The following is a 14,953-nucleotide window of genomic DNA, read 5'->3' as shown; positions in this document are numbered from 1 at the left end:
GTATGGAGAGAAGAAGGAGGATGACGAGGTACAAACAGGTGATGCAAGATAGGATGTAACAAAGGATAGAAGAATTTGAAGCCGCAGTAAATAGATAGATGCTAAATCAAGTTCAGCTTAGTCGAGTCGACGTTGAAAACTAGCAGCCGATTGTATCCCTGATTTCGTGCGCCACATGGAGATTAGACTATTACAGATGTTACTCCTTGTGCTACTGTTTGTAATTTGTGGGGAGACTCTAAATTGACCGGTCAAGGTGCCAAGTACCGCAAAAATGCCTTACCTGCCTTACCTATTACGGAAAATACGCCTATTTCAGGTTCAATAATCCAGTTCGTTTGCCGCGATACCTTTTCAAATTATCCAGTCACCATATGGCTTGTTTCCTTGGAGAACCGCGAGGTCACATCTATCTTTAAACCGGTAAAGAGTAAATCCGCCAGGTCAAATAGATCCGTTGATTCTGAAGTTAAGAGCACATGATCTATTTTGTCCCAACACATCACATCATATATCATGCATCACCCCTTATCTCCCCCACTGTATCATGTTGAGCACGTCAAAAGATTTTGCCCAACCATACAATTATAGCCAGACGGTGACGGCCTGCGCAGCTGGCAGTTGACGTGTGCATATGCATATAGTATCATGCGGTGCAAAAGAGTGATGTTCTTCCTTTTTGCTTGTTTGACACGGAGAGTTCTGGCATTCAGAGTTTTGGAATACCATATCGGCCGACTATTTCAGGATGGCAATTCCGAAAATCAGTCTTATGTAGATCGCTTACATAACCGACGAAGCGGTGATATATTTCGTTTGATGCATTCTGACTTCAGTCATACATCGTTAAAATAGGAAAGAGATGACTCAGTGGCTTCTCGATGTTCATCTCTGCTAAGACGAAGACCTGATTAGAAAGACCACACGAAGCAAAAGGCCAAGCACTGAACTCGTATGGGCTAGATCTTAGATTCACCATGTGATGTGGTGCTGTGTATCAGATTATTTTTGAATTAGATTTATTCCGCGTTAAAACGGATACAGCCACGTTGCAGTTCAAACGTGGCATATTATTCGGGATGCTAAGCGAAGCTCATCCCGACTTTGAGAGTATTGCCCATGATCCAAAGTCATATGCTGCAAGCTTCAGACATAACAAAGTTCACAGAGGCTGCTGCTGTCATGCTTATAGACGTTCTCAGCAACGATAGTCCGACTCGAGTGATGGTGCGAGATAGTTCCAATCCTCTTTTATTGTGAGAAGGCATCCTGAGAAGGACTAAAAGCAGTGCGGACGGATCATCGCAGAATTCAGTACACGTCCGAGGTTGTCAATGGTCGTCATCATTACTGAAAGGCTTCACTTATCGAAGGCTTCTATGCCTTCTCAGAATTGTGGGAAGTCTTCTGAAGCCTAGACTTTCCATCGAATGGTCTTCTTGAGATCGATTTTCGCCTTCTAACCGAGTCTTCAAACCGAGTGTTGTTTCTTGATGTCAAAGAACAATCACGAGGCCCTCTTGAGATCCCGAAACTCGATCAATCTACCGTCATCTTCCCCATTTGCAGTGAAATAGTGACATTAGACTTAACATCTATAACTCATAGCTGTATACAGCACAATGTTTATGTAATTTCTCTAATACTCAGAGAGGTAGATTATGTGATCCTATCCATTTTGCTAAACCTTGGCATATGTACTTGATCAAGCACAACTGAAATCATGTCTGAGTTGACCGACCAGAAGTGATGCACGTCACCTTACAAGGCTTACAAATCTTCCGCATGACGACATACCTTCTCCATGGAAGACCTCGTTAGAATACAATGGAGATTACATATATTTCAAGAAGGACATGCGTCCTTTCATACTCAACCCCGATGAAGCCGGAGCAAGTAAACTCGAGTCAGAAGGCTTATACCTACTGAGCTGTGTCACCTTTCTTCGTTGCAACCATGCCTCGCTATTTATCCATCGATCTGATCAGTATAGAATCACGTCTAAGTAACGATCATCAAATCTTTTGCGACCCATTACACTCCCATTCAACAATACGCACTATACGTCCATCTTCGAAACAATCTTGTATTCAATGACTATCAAAAGGCAAAGAACCGACGGCGATCACTTGTATGTGGGGCGAATTGACGTGCCGCCTAGTGATACTGGCACCCAAATGGAACAAAGCACCGACCAAAGATCAGCAGAAGAGGGTGGCCAGTCAGCTGAGATCTCAAACGTCAGTAAGGTGAGTAATGTCTTGGATCAGCCTCAATATCCCAACGCTACGATGATGCTTAACTGCGGCTCTTATGCTATAGATCACAGAGAAACCTTCTTCCTTTGGCTTCAACGCTACCCTTACAAAATTGGAGCCTACATTCCAGACGGAGGAAGTATGCCTTCTAGACGGCATCCCTGATTTGGGACTTAAAGTCTCCAAGGAGTCTTATCAAATCGCCACTCGACTCCATGAGCCTGGAGATTTCCAGGGGACACCACACTTAGTTGCTCATGATGGCCCTCAAAGCACAATCTGGCGAAGGACTAAGGTGGCTCCAGACCCATCCAAGAGAGACACGTGGGAGGCTTATCCGACCTCGTTCAGCATTGAAAAAAAGTGGTAATTCATCGCTTTTGTAGACGAGCAGACTTGTAACTCACGATGGTAATGACGCATGGATTGCACTGTTGGCTTTGCGTATTATCAAACTTCAGAAATTTGTACTGTACAGTGCGCAATGAACATACCCTGTGTACTTCCTGAACCGTTTTGCATGATGACGCATCGTAAGTCATTCCTAAAATGTCAACATTCGAATGATTCCAATTGGCAATTCAGCCGAGGTAATGCGTCATGAGATGAATCAGACAAATCTCAAACAACTTCTCTGTAGAGACTTCCCAGGTCTAGACCATAAGGGATTCTCTGACGTAGAAAGAGAGAATCAAAAGGTTCACTGTCATCATGGTGGGACATCCTTTCATGGTATGACCTCGTTATCGCGCTCCATTACGAGTATTACGAGGATCACCTTCTCATGACGAGGAGTAAGATTTCCCCTTTGTTCAGGTTCTCCTTGTTGATTTCTTGGCAGAGCCTAGACTCGAAGAGAATGTAGATGCTTCTTATGGTTCGCTCGAACCCAAGGGCTATGACGATGATGTGGAGCAATTTTGCTATTTCATACTTTTTTCATCCCTTTTTTTGGTGTATATAAGCTGCTTCGATCAGCTTCAATATTTGGAATCTTCTTCCTCAACAATCTCATTCCTCATTCACATCTCAACAAACTTATTGCATCATTCATCGCAGACATTCAAAAATCTCAACCAGTCATGACTCATACTATCGAACATCCAACCGTTGTCTCCGAAACAGAGATTTCTGTGGACTCGCCCAATGAAACGGCTCATCAAGATACTGCAAACACTTCTCGTAGGGGGTCTACAGCCTCTTCCGATCAAAATTTCAACGGTGCGGATCTGAGAAATGCGTTGGAAGACATTAAACCTTCAGACTCACACGTGAGTACTGTGAACCCAGCTTATCTGTTGAAGACCATCTGCGGTCAATTTTAGATATATAACACTTTCACATCTTTACTTTTAGTGAGATTGCCGCTAATGACCTTATGATCAGGCAACTTCCTACAACAATTTACAAGATCCCAGGAAGCCAGCTCAAGATACTGTGCCATCGACTCACTCAGCCAGCACTCCTGACAGTCAAGTAAGCGCAGCTCCTTCTCACCCTGCAGACTGGCTGGGCAGTGTCAAGGGATGGATCTCAAGGCTCGACGATGAAGACGATTATCGGGAGGTTTACCATATTCCTACGCAGCGTTCTATGGTTGAAAAAGACCAAGATGGTAATTTTTGGCCAATACCCATGAGTGTATTCCCCCTTGATACGCTTAACGAGTTTCATGAGATCCTCGAGCGAAAATTCCCCGTTCAAAAGACTGAGCTGTGGACACCTCTCGGTGATGATTGGCAAACTGAACCTCATAGGGCCCCTACTTCGGATGAAGTGCAAACAGTTTTGCGAAATCTGAAAGATGAGAAGCTTTCAAGCGCTCCTCCCACTCCCCCTTCCAGATTGCCCTCGTGTGGTCCTCCACAGGCGGATGCAATCACGCCATCAATCGGTGCCGTTCCTGAAGCTCCTTCACAATGAAGAGCTTTCTGGTCAGGCGCACATAACTCTTATCGATGGCTGCGAACATTCCTAAGTGAGACTAATAACATTCAATTTTGAATGTGTCATGTAGAAGATGAAGTATAATAATGGCGGTAACATGTAATACACTTTTCGATGATCAATCTCTCGAACGATTTGTAACATAGGTGTAAAGTAAGAGAACGAATTATATCAGAATTATGGGGAATAAACAAACCAGAAACAAAAAACCAAAAAAAAAAGTTTTTGAAAAAAGGGAAAATAAAAAACCAAAATTGAAAAAAAAAGTAAGAATCACAAATATTACTCCATTATGCAGTTGATATGTATAAATAATGTCTAGTATAATATATTGTTATAGTTATGCATTAAAAAAAATAAAACTGTGAAATTTTTCCAAATACAGCAGCGTGCCACTTTTATCGTGACTGCAATTTTTCAGATGACTAATACGAACGGAACTTTGACATATAAGTTATGATCTTAGCGATGATGACGGTAATATTTCTGTTGGGGGTGGAGAGATTCAAAACATGATTCCGCACTACGAAAAGATTGTTGCATGGATGAGTAAATGACGTGCGGTTAGCTTTATCGAAAGGATGTCAGTTCAAGAATCTTTCCTTGGAATATCTAAAAGCCTTCTTACCTACTCCACTTTTGAAGAAATAAATTCTCCCCTTCCTTATGCTTCTTGCTCCAAATCCACTGAAGGCCTAGACTTGGCGAAGATTTTCCAGAATACAATGAGCGAATTTCCCATCCTCAAAGGATCTCTGAAAAACATCGATACGAAATGTATGAGTTTTGAGTCGAACGATCCTACGATGAAATGATATCATCTTATCGCTCCATTCCGAGGGAGAGGATTTAGTATTTCCTTTGATAATATACTTGCGGATCATCAAAATCGAATCCGTTAACATCGGATTTAGAGTCGCGTGGGAATATTTATAACCTACTCGTCTTCATTGATCACCTTTGAATCAGCAATCAATTCACTTACTCGTTTGTCACTAGATCATATCAAATCAACTATCAATATGAATTCAAACGTGACTTCTTCCAATCTCAATAGCTCCTTCTTCTCTGATGGGAATCAAAGTAATTTGGTGTACACCGATCTGACATGGTACGTCGCAATTTCAGCCCTTAAAACTCTTTCACACTCCCAACATTAAAGCTTCAGCCTTGAGCGAATACGGACTAACCCCTTTGCTATTTTAGGAAGACGCTCATGCCACCTACAAACAAGATTCTTTCGATTGGCAAGGCGTGACAGCTCCTCGAACACCGCCCGGTGGCTGGACACATACAGCCGTCGAACTGCCGATGGACAAGTCAAGTGCCGAGCGTTATGTATTCGATTCTTCCTCTGGGTCGGGTGAGGATCGGCAGTACCAGGGTGATAACTCCCCATCAGGAAAGAAAAGATATTATTTTGAATTATTCACAGCAGTGTCGGCCAAGCTAAATGACTGGGCTGAACGAAATTCAGACAGATTTGAGAATGGCATTTAGTGGATAGATGTAATCCGGACATTAGAAAGTCCGATAACATATGCATATCGTATCCATAAAGATGTACATTTTTATTACTCATCTATTCCTTGACGAGGTTGAGAATGTTGAATGTCAGACTGTAAAGCAGCAATGTGAGTTAGCGGTGTTGCATTCTGTAGAGCTCGCAAGGGTCACTTGCCAGAAAGCCATAACGAAGAATCCGTACACTCCCAGAGCCAAAGCCCACCATTTTGTCATACCAGCTTCCTCTCTGAATAGTCGGAAATAAAAGAAACCAGGTAAGATGAAAGTGATAATTGTTGATCCAGTTGAGCCGACGAATCCAAGTACTGAATGTCAGGTCTTTCGTTAGCTACACGTTCGGCGCTGAATCGAGATGCGTCACTAATCCTCCAAATAACTCACCAATCTCCAACTCATGGACATTATAGGCAATCAGGAATCCGGCTATCAAGATGGCTGTAGTGATCACTATAAACTCAATCTTGCTCATTTCGCTTTTCTGAACATTGTGCCCGTGATCATCAACTTTAGGTACCAAAGGGTTGCTCTCGCTCTCATCCTCTTCATCTGATTCGCTATTCTCCTCCTGATTAGCAGTCGGTCGTTTCAGTAATTTGGCTTTCTTGAACAAGCCGTGCGTCAAATGGTGCAAGGATTGACGACAAGGCAGGACTTGTAATGGGTAGGATAAGCCGACAAGCAGGACAATACCGAAACGACCGACTGCTATTATCAATGAAGTTGGTGGATACCTGAACATAGCACAGAAATTAGCTTGATTTGAATAGTCAGAAGATAAGGCTTACTCACATGGCGATAATGTTGCTTCCTACTTTACTACCGAAAGTGAGGTACCCAATTATCCCAATCTATGACAGTATGTCAGCTGACGAGGCATGCTCACTAGATTTTAATTACTTACTACCTCATAAACAACCGCTGCAGATCCCATGGAAGCCACGATGACTGTGTTCATCTTCTTCTGATTCTTGTTCTTCAGCTCATTATATATAGGGAATAGCTGACGATAGTCAAAATCAGCCCTGATATCATAGTACAATTCTCGGTTGACCCACGTTTTGGGAACAAGTATAAGCAAACACTTGAACTGGGAAACTTGATAACGTATTACTTCCAAATCTGCCTAGAACTATCTCTCCGTGAGTTGGTGAAATGCCTTTCAATGCAAACCACCCAACTACCACTAATACCAAGCTACGAGACATGGGTCAACTTTGACGATTTCCACATTAGGATAAAGCTTACTATACGACCGTAAGAAGGGCTATCTGACTGGTGAACCGTAGCGCATCTAGTGTTTTTAGAAAAGATAATGGGATAACCACAATCATCCACACAATCAACCAAAAATGCGAAGCAAGAAGTATCGAGTCGTCAGGGAGAGGGTGATGGAATACTTTGGAGAGGGTAAAGCAGACTTGAGGTAAAAGGGTCTGAGTAGACATGTAGATTGTTAGCAGGGTTGGTCACGGATGAGATAGGAAGTGATCGAGCTCACTTTGCAAATGATGAGGTAGGATACTGAGACTCCAAAGCATTTGATGGCTATTGCCAGCTACAGCGGTTTACAAAGGTCAGCTTGAGACATGGTAATTGCCCGATTAGCTGGCTTACATCAAAAAGCTTCGTCGCCCATCCTTTCCCAAAAGTCAATCTAGCCAATTCGTTAAAACTGGCTTTTCTTCCTTCATCTCCAGGTCGAGTCCCGACTACAGCAGCGCATCTACTAAGACAATATAATCCAAAGATTGCCGTTCCCGCTGATCCCGCACAAGATAGGATACCAGGTATCAAACCCATAGAAGCGAATGCAGAGGGGAAAGCTAGAGCGCCGGCTCCGACTGCTGTGTTAGTCAAGTTGACCACTGATGAGGTTATTGAAGCATGTCCTTCATGTATTGCTTTGCGTGGTCTAGAAGATGAAGATGGTGAAGCTGGTGGTGAAGCAGCACCATAATCTCTTTCAGTTGTCATTTCGGTTTCCTCGATTACTTCGCCTCCTCTGGTGTTAATTATTGTACTAGACGCAGAGCTATTTAGTCGTATAGGATGAACTGGCGGGTAAGAATATGGTGATTTGAATTTGGTGATGGATGATGTGAGAAAAGTGAATGGTGACACTTTCGTAAGCTTGCGGTATCGACGGACGGAAGAAGGGGTATCAAAGTGGGCTAGGCTTGAAGATAAGGCGGGATCGTATTCAGATAGATCCGCTGATAAAATACACGAATTTGGTAGGTCGGTAGCACCAATGCTTCCTTGAAGTGTGTCGTCGGCTCGAGAGGGTGTGAGGTAGCGAGGTCTCCCCACTGTTGTAAATTGCGATGGTCTTGGAATTATATAATATGAGATTATTCGTGATAAGGAGTTCAGCAATACTAGCGAGCATGCGGGACATCAACGCCCAAAAATAGGATGTATTTGATCGGTCATCACCTATCATCGAATAAATGAGGTCGCCATATTACGTAATATATTAAGTGAGACGAGTAAACAAATAAAAGCAATACAGTCAGTGGTGTGAGTACGCGACTGTCTTGAGTTTGGTTTGTTGACATGATTATAATTCAAATGAAAAAGCAAACAAACATTATTCAACATCATACATAACATTGCACTTATCATTGAATTGCATACACTCCATTGACATCTGCTCAGGCCACAGACATAAAGCAATACAACCGACCGCATATCACTTCCACACGTCAATCTTGGTCGACTCCCTCAACATGACGGGGTGGGAAAGGGAAGGCTCACCCATGCCTTCAGGTCCACCTCCGACAACATTCGGTAGATTGACTTTGATGAAGAGGAAGGGCGGCGGAGATGTACAAACGATACCATTAGACGCAGAACGAATAACATTTGGACGGTGAGTGAAGATATTTCTCAAAGATCAGCATATGCAAGCCCCAGGCTGAAAGATCCGATTATAGAGACTTCGATTGCGATGTAGGTGCAGCTGAGCTTTCTTGACAGCAGGACACGGTAAGACTGACATGATTGCAGGTACGACTGTATTACTCTGATGTATCCAAGCTCCATTGCGAGATCATATTCGACATCATAAGCGGCAAGGTGAGTTATTTTCCCGTGAACATGAAGAGCATAGCTGACATATAGTCATCGCAGGCGACGTTACATGTCCGAGGAACCAATGGTCTTCTTCATACACCTGCCAAAGGCTCAGCTAGTACATACAAACCACCCTCGGAGATCTCTCTGAGCGATCAAGATATAATAACGATTCGAAAGAAACCCTTTAGATTCGAGTACGGACCCTCAGTTCAAGCAGATCTTCCTTTTTCTCCCGCCGTTCACACATCCACAAACGACGTCTTGCCATCTCCCGCTAAGCAGCCCAACTTTGAGTCTCCTAATGGGAACAAGGCCCGAAGGCGAGCATCTCACCGTTTATCGCTTGTTCCAGAGGGCAAGACCTTCATGCCTTTGTCTCCTGTTAACAGCCGAAGACAGAGTTCACTTGGTCTGGGGGGAATGGGGACACCTAGCAACGCTCGAGAAAGCAAGAAGTCAAAGTTGAGTGAACAGGTCTATGAAGAGCAAGATGAAGAACTTGAAGAGAGTACTGTGGATGTCGCTGAAGGAGATGAAGGAGACAAGGTCTATCTGGAAGCCAACGAAGAGGAAGATCTTCAAGAAGGAAAGACAGATGCACAGGGAGTAAGCTGTCCCGAGCTTCTGCATCAGCTATCAAGGACAGGGAAAGCTGACATGCTCGTCAGCCAATTCATGCTAACCCGTTCATGTCCCCGCAACAAACCCGTAAAGCACCTTTACGGAACACTAGTGCTGTGCCTCGCACTCGAAGATCAGCCGTTGAGACCAAAGCTCAAGAAACGAAGGCCACCTCACCCGTCTCGAGAGACGTACCTGCTCCTGCTACACCGCCCAAAACACCTCGATCAGTTCCTTTGCCAGAAACAGGAGAAACGCCCTATAACCCACCTGCCACACCTTCGTTGAAAGCGAACTCGACTCCCGTTCCGGCAAGAGTCGCATTATCGACACCCAAAGGTCCTGCTACACTCCGAAAGGCGTTACTCCTACGATCTGCCAGAAAGGTATGGCAAGAGTCTCGGGCTCCAGGATTAGAGGGCGCTATCCAGGACGGACAGATTGAGACTAGGAGGAAAAGTACAAGTCCAAAGAGCAGAGCAGGCAGAAAGAGCACAACTCCTGTACCTTCACCAGCGAAACAGGATGATGAGGATGAAGATATGTCCGAAGAAGAGCAGGAACCCGCCAAAAGCAATAATTCTGGACATATGAAGTGGGTAGCTGAGGACGGACAAGCTGAGGTGTCCTTTGAATCGGATTCGAGCGGACGCGATTCGTTCGAGGCTGACATGTCCTTGGATGTTGTGAGTTGCGTGATGGAATAGCAGAATTGATCGAGGCACGGCGCTGATTTCGTGATTCTGCTTAGCCCGGCCAAGGTGTTATTGACTTCGCCTTGAGCCACCCAGAAGTGGAAGAAGAATACATAAACAATGATCATCCCGGAGAATATGATTATGACGATGATGAAGAAGAAGAGGAAGAAGCAGAAACGATCGAGACGAACCCCGAGCGAGGTGGTGTCTCTCTAGGGCATGCCGAGCTGTACGAAGAGTACGAGCAAGCTGTCAACATCCCCGTTGATGAATCAGTCGAAGGGGTATCATTTGAAGACCAGAATGTCGAAGCGAAGCGACAGGTTGAAGACGACGAAGTCATGTCTCTTCCTGGTACACCCCGTGTTGTGAGTTCTAGTGAAGAATACTTCTGAGTCGTCACTGACAATATTGACCAACCCAGAGAGAACCAATATCCAAGCAATTCTTCACGCCTCAACCCACTCGCAATATTCAAAAACTTCCAAGGCGATCTTTGGCCAACATTGGTGCACCCCCTGTTAGATTTGAGCGACTACCAGCCACTCCGAATTCCTTCAAACGAGAACGTGCTCCGCCCGGATCGATGGGAAAACCCTCACGTCGGGTTCACATGGCTGTCTCCGATTCACCTAAGATCGAAGAGCAAGTCATGGAGAAGAAAGAGTTCTCGACTCCATCGAAATCGGAAGCTGCTCGTGCTATGGTGAGTTGGTTCAATTCTTGGGACGCTTGGTGTACAGCCACTGATGATGTTGAACAGGCAAGACGACAAGGGGAAGCACTTGCTACTCCCCGTCAACTCCCTGCCATGCCTGCAAGCGGCTTCAAAAATCCCGTCGTGGAGACTCGCTTCGCAGATTTCTTGCCCACCTTATCTCATCCTGCTCTACTGGCGCGCTCACCAGAAGCAGAACCAGAAGTAAAAGTCGAGACGTCGGAGCACAAGATCGCCATTCCTGCAACGCCCATAAATGATCTCAAAGCGCGACTTCATAAGATGCGAAGACAGTCAACTCAACGAGTCGAAAGAAGAGCTACGGTTGGCTTCGTTCTTCCCGTCACGCCTTCTAGAGCAATCAACGATGGGTCCGGGTCAAGGAGTGTCAATCCTACTAGAATAGCTGGCAAAGGGCCCAAAACACCGATTTTCCCTAAGTTCAAGAGAGAAGAACAAATTATTGAACCTCCGTACGAAGTAGTCGAAGATGAATCCCCTTCATCTCGACCTCTACAAGAATCTTCACCAGAATACGAATCTCCCTCGTCACCTTCTACACCTCTGTACGCAGGCATTCGGGAAATGCTCAAACCTTCTCTTCCAGCCAAAACACCAGATATGTCAGGGTTGAGAAAGCTTTTCCCCATCACACCAGAAAATGCTCCCTCGCCATCATTAGTAGGTGTCAAAGAGATGCTCAGACAACCCGCTGTCCCTGCTACACCTAATTTTGCGGGTCTGAAGAATATGTTCAATATACTTAAAGTCGCACAGACGCCAGGATTCGAAGGCATTGGGGAATTGTTCGAAGAAGAAGAGGAGGAGGAGGAGGAGGAGGAGGAGGAAGAAGACATTGAGGATGTCATAATTGTGGATGAGGGTATTGAGATACAATCTGTAGAGGAGGACGAAGTAGCAGATCAGAATGTAGCACAGCCTAAGGAACCAGCTATCAACAAGCGTAAACCTCCTGCTAATTCGAAACTTCCCCGAGCCGCCTCCTCTTCTCTCTCTGCCCCATCTAGAACCCGCCGAACAGCGACTTCCAACCAGACTAGCGAATCTGCTTCGGTTCCATCCAGAACCTCTAGACTTCCTGCTAGGCAAGCTACCAGCTTTGAAACTGTTCCCGAAACCTCGAAAACATCAGGTAGCAGAAAAGGCAAGCCAGCTGTCGCTGAAACTGAAGCAGAAGAACCAAAATCGAGATCTACCAGAACTAAGAGGACAGCCTCTGTAGACCCTGAGACCACTTCCAAACCAAGTAGATCGACTCGAGCTAAATCTACAGTTGTTTCTGAAGAACAATCAGTTGTGGAAATTGCTGAGACAAGTCAATCAATGAAAAGCAAGTCGAAACCGACTCGAGCGACTAGACAAGCTACAGCTGAAGCGGAAGCGGAAGAGGAAAAATCAAAACCTTCAAGGGGCAAAAAACCGTTAACTCAATTGCCTGAACAACCTTCTGAAGCAGACGAGCCTAAATCGACTAACTCACGAACGACAAAATCCAAATTACCTACTGCTACTACGAAGAAAACTGGAACTGCTACTACTTCTACTACTGAAGCTAAAAGTATTTCTGCGCCATCTCGAAGAAGGGCAGTAGGGAATAAAGAAAACACAGATGAAATTGTTGATGAAAAGGTAGTACAGAAGAAACGAGTAGTTCCTGCTCCAAAGAAAGATGAAGCCAAAAGTGCGGTCCCTGTCCCTAGAGCTACAAGAAGTAGAAAGTGAGACTTAAGACTAGTTGGGGATGGGATGACGATGAGTGAATGGCGATAGATACATATCATACAAGAGATAGTGAGAGGAATTGGCCTTGAAAAGATGTTCAGTATTTTGGGAAATTGGATAACGTCTATTGATTATTCTATATATCACGATTTAATGATTATGTATATAGTGTCTTTTGTTCGTATCGGCTGCATCAATGAGGACGGATTTGTACATTGCTATATGACTGGTGACTTTTGATACTACAGCATCTAGGAGACGATCTAATATATTTCGAATCTAACTAACGTTTGAGCGTGTTCTAACGCCACATTCTTAATGGTTGTATGATAAAGAGGTAGGTGGCACTTGCGTTTTTTTAGACTGGTTTATCTGATTTAAAGCTTGGATCATCAAATGACGAATGGTCAACTTGTCTTTTCTAATCAGGAAGGTACAAAAGCAGAGGAAATAATTTTGATGGGAATAGTAGAAATCATTCAACGATAAAAACAAATACATATTACAATACTACTTCAAAAGAACCGAATCAGGGTGATTAAATTTTCAACTATTATTCATCGTAGATACATATATAAAATAGTGAAGAACCTAACTTTTCTTTTTCTTTTCATGTTCTTCTTCACTTTCTCAATAACGTATAATTCATTATCATATACCTCAGGATTTTATTTATCAATATCAGTAAGTTCTTCACCTTTATTATTCCCCCTTATTATTCTTTTCATGATGAATAAACTTTAATGCGTGTAATTACTTGATTTACTATGAGAGTAGATTTTATATCTGTCTAGATTCTGATTTCATCGTATTATTATCCGTCAAACCGAACTTTGATCCACTGAAGAGTTGAGAAAGCTGATCATTATTTGGATCGTCCTTGAACTAGATTTTGCCTGAGAGTAAGTAGGGAATTAAGCTGAGATTGGTGAGTTATTCTGATATATAGAACAACCTGATTTCCTAAAGGATCGTCATTATTCCCAATTTTTCGCTTTCTTACCCTGATGTCCGAATCTCGTTTTTCCCCCTGTATTCCAAACACTATCTTCACAATTGTTCGTTCCTTTGTAAATCATGACTACACATTTTCAGTCTTATTTGCAACTCCCTCCGCTGAGGGCAGTAGTGAAAGATTCCCATACTTTATATGAAACTTTTCCAGACCCGATTTCTTTTGTATTCCTTCCCCGCACAAGGGTCATACTGATCATGATATTTTGCCAGGTATAGATCCGATCTTCACCCATGCTGTTAATCAAAGAAGTAAGTGACTCCGCCCAACTGCACATGATCTCTCCTATATCCCCTGCTTTCTTGTAAAGAGATGACCTCTTACCAACTCTGACTGGTCATGCGTTACAACATGTCCAGTCATTTGAAGACACCAGGCTACTTCCATGGCTCTGATTTCACCTTCAATCCGCTTCGATTATATGCCACTAAATTAGTTTGAAAGCTGACCTGGTTTCGGCAGATGACTCTCGCCCCTAAGTAAGTCTTGAGTTTGTTTCAATCTCTACGTAGTACTTTGTGATTTATTTGAAGCGAAGCATGCATCTTATCTGTTATATTCTGAATCAGGCCAACAAGTTGTCATTCCTATTCTTATTCCATGTCATGGTGAACCTTCTTGAACTGTAATACATAAATCAGGATTTGGAATTGATCGAATTTTTGATTCGTTACCTTCATCATCTTGTCTTTGATTAAAATTTTAGGTGTAGGTGAAGCGATAGTCATATAAGAGAGTAAAGGTATACCTAAAAAGTATAATTTAGAAAAAATCATGTTTGGATTGGATATGTGATTTGACCGAGAGATACTGTTGAGATTGATTCTTTTGGAACATGATGAAAAAGAACATATCCTTCAAACGGGTTTCGTAAGCTGATTTATCTTTCTTCATACATCAGTAACCTCCGTATTCTTCCTACATAGTGTTCACATTGTCTTCTCGATCCTCCGCTCGTGTCGGACCTTCATGGCGGATCGTACTTGGCTGTTACTCCACAATACGATGCTTGTCAAGTCCGCTTTCGTATACATTGGTTATGATTGTTTCCTCTTCCAAAGGGTGATAAGTCTCAGCAAGTAAGTCAAGGCGGTGTCGACTTTGTATGTAAGACAAGCTTAATTGTCTTAATTGTCTTTTAAGGACATGTTTTTGAAAATTTATAGTGGAGCTGATCAAGTAATCGGAGGCAATTCTGCTGAGAGGCGATGAACAAAATTGGTCTAGTTTTATGTCTTAGTGGTTCCTGTTATCAAGGCTATTTATTGTGTTGCCAAGCTTTGAACAGCAAGAGTAATTCCTCTGCAACGATGAGTCTATAGTGTTGCTCTATGACATAAAACAGTGT

General features: G+C 43.4%; 4 protein-coding genes across 4 annotated transcripts; 3 read left to right on the top strand and 1 right to left on the bottom strand.

Annotated features, from left to right (window-relative positions):
* Positions 1–2,093: 2,093 nt before the first annotated feature.
* Positions 2,094–2,628, top strand: I206_101002 (uncharacterized protein; the record flags this gene model as incomplete). Its single annotated transcript, XM_019152104.1, has 2 exons — positions 2,094–2,249; positions 2,323–2,628. 2 exons carry the CDS (start codon positions 2,094–2,096, stop codon positions 2,626–2,628), a joined length of 462 nt encoding a protein of 153 aa, XP_019014242.1.
* A 712-nt stretch (positions 2,629–3,340) lies between these two features.
* I206_101001 (uncharacterized protein) lies at positions 3,341–4,181 on the top strand (the record flags this gene model as incomplete). Its single annotated transcript, XM_019152105.1, has 2 exons — positions 3,341–3,529; positions 3,645–4,181. 2 exons carry the CDS (start codon positions 3,341–3,343, stop codon positions 4,179–4,181), a joined length of 726 nt encoding a protein of 241 aa, XP_019014243.1.
* A 1,606-nt stretch (positions 4,182–5,787) lies between these two features.
* On the bottom strand, positions 5,788–7,706 carry I206_101000 (uncharacterized protein; the record flags this gene model as incomplete). Its single annotated transcript, XM_070202314.1, has 9 exons — positions 5,788–5,824; positions 5,887–6,037; positions 6,114–6,463; positions 6,522–6,580; positions 6,634–6,732; positions 6,788–6,926; positions 6,978–7,165; positions 7,231–7,287; positions 7,347–7,706. The coding sequence occupies 9 exons, from the start codon at positions 7,704–7,706 to the stop codon at positions 5,788–5,790; spliced, it is 1,440 nt and encodes a 479-aa protein (XP_070058415.1).
* Positions 7,707–8,461: 755 nt separating this feature from the next.
* On the top strand, positions 8,462–12,590 carry I206_100999 (uncharacterized protein; the record flags this gene model as incomplete). The annotated part of the gene is made up of 8 exons (XM_070202313.1): positions 8,462–8,604; positions 8,669–8,684; positions 8,742–8,810; positions 8,865–9,416; positions 9,479–10,117; positions 10,183–10,497; positions 10,554–10,835; positions 10,893–12,590. The coding sequence occupies 8 exons, from the start codon at positions 8,462–8,464 to the stop codon at positions 12,588–12,590; spliced, it is 3,714 nt and encodes a 1,237-aa protein (XP_070058414.1).
* Positions 12,591–14,953: the final 2,363 nt, after the last annotated feature.

Source organism: Kwoniella pini, chromosome 1 (assembly GCF_000512605.2).
Source record: "Kwoniella pini CBS 10737 chromosome 1, complete sequence".
Taxonomy (NCBI): Eukaryota; Fungi; Basidiomycota; class Tremellomycetes; order Tremellales; family Cryptococcaceae; genus Kwoniella; species Kwoniella pini.
This window is presented reverse-complemented; position numbering and strand designations above follow the sequence as displayed.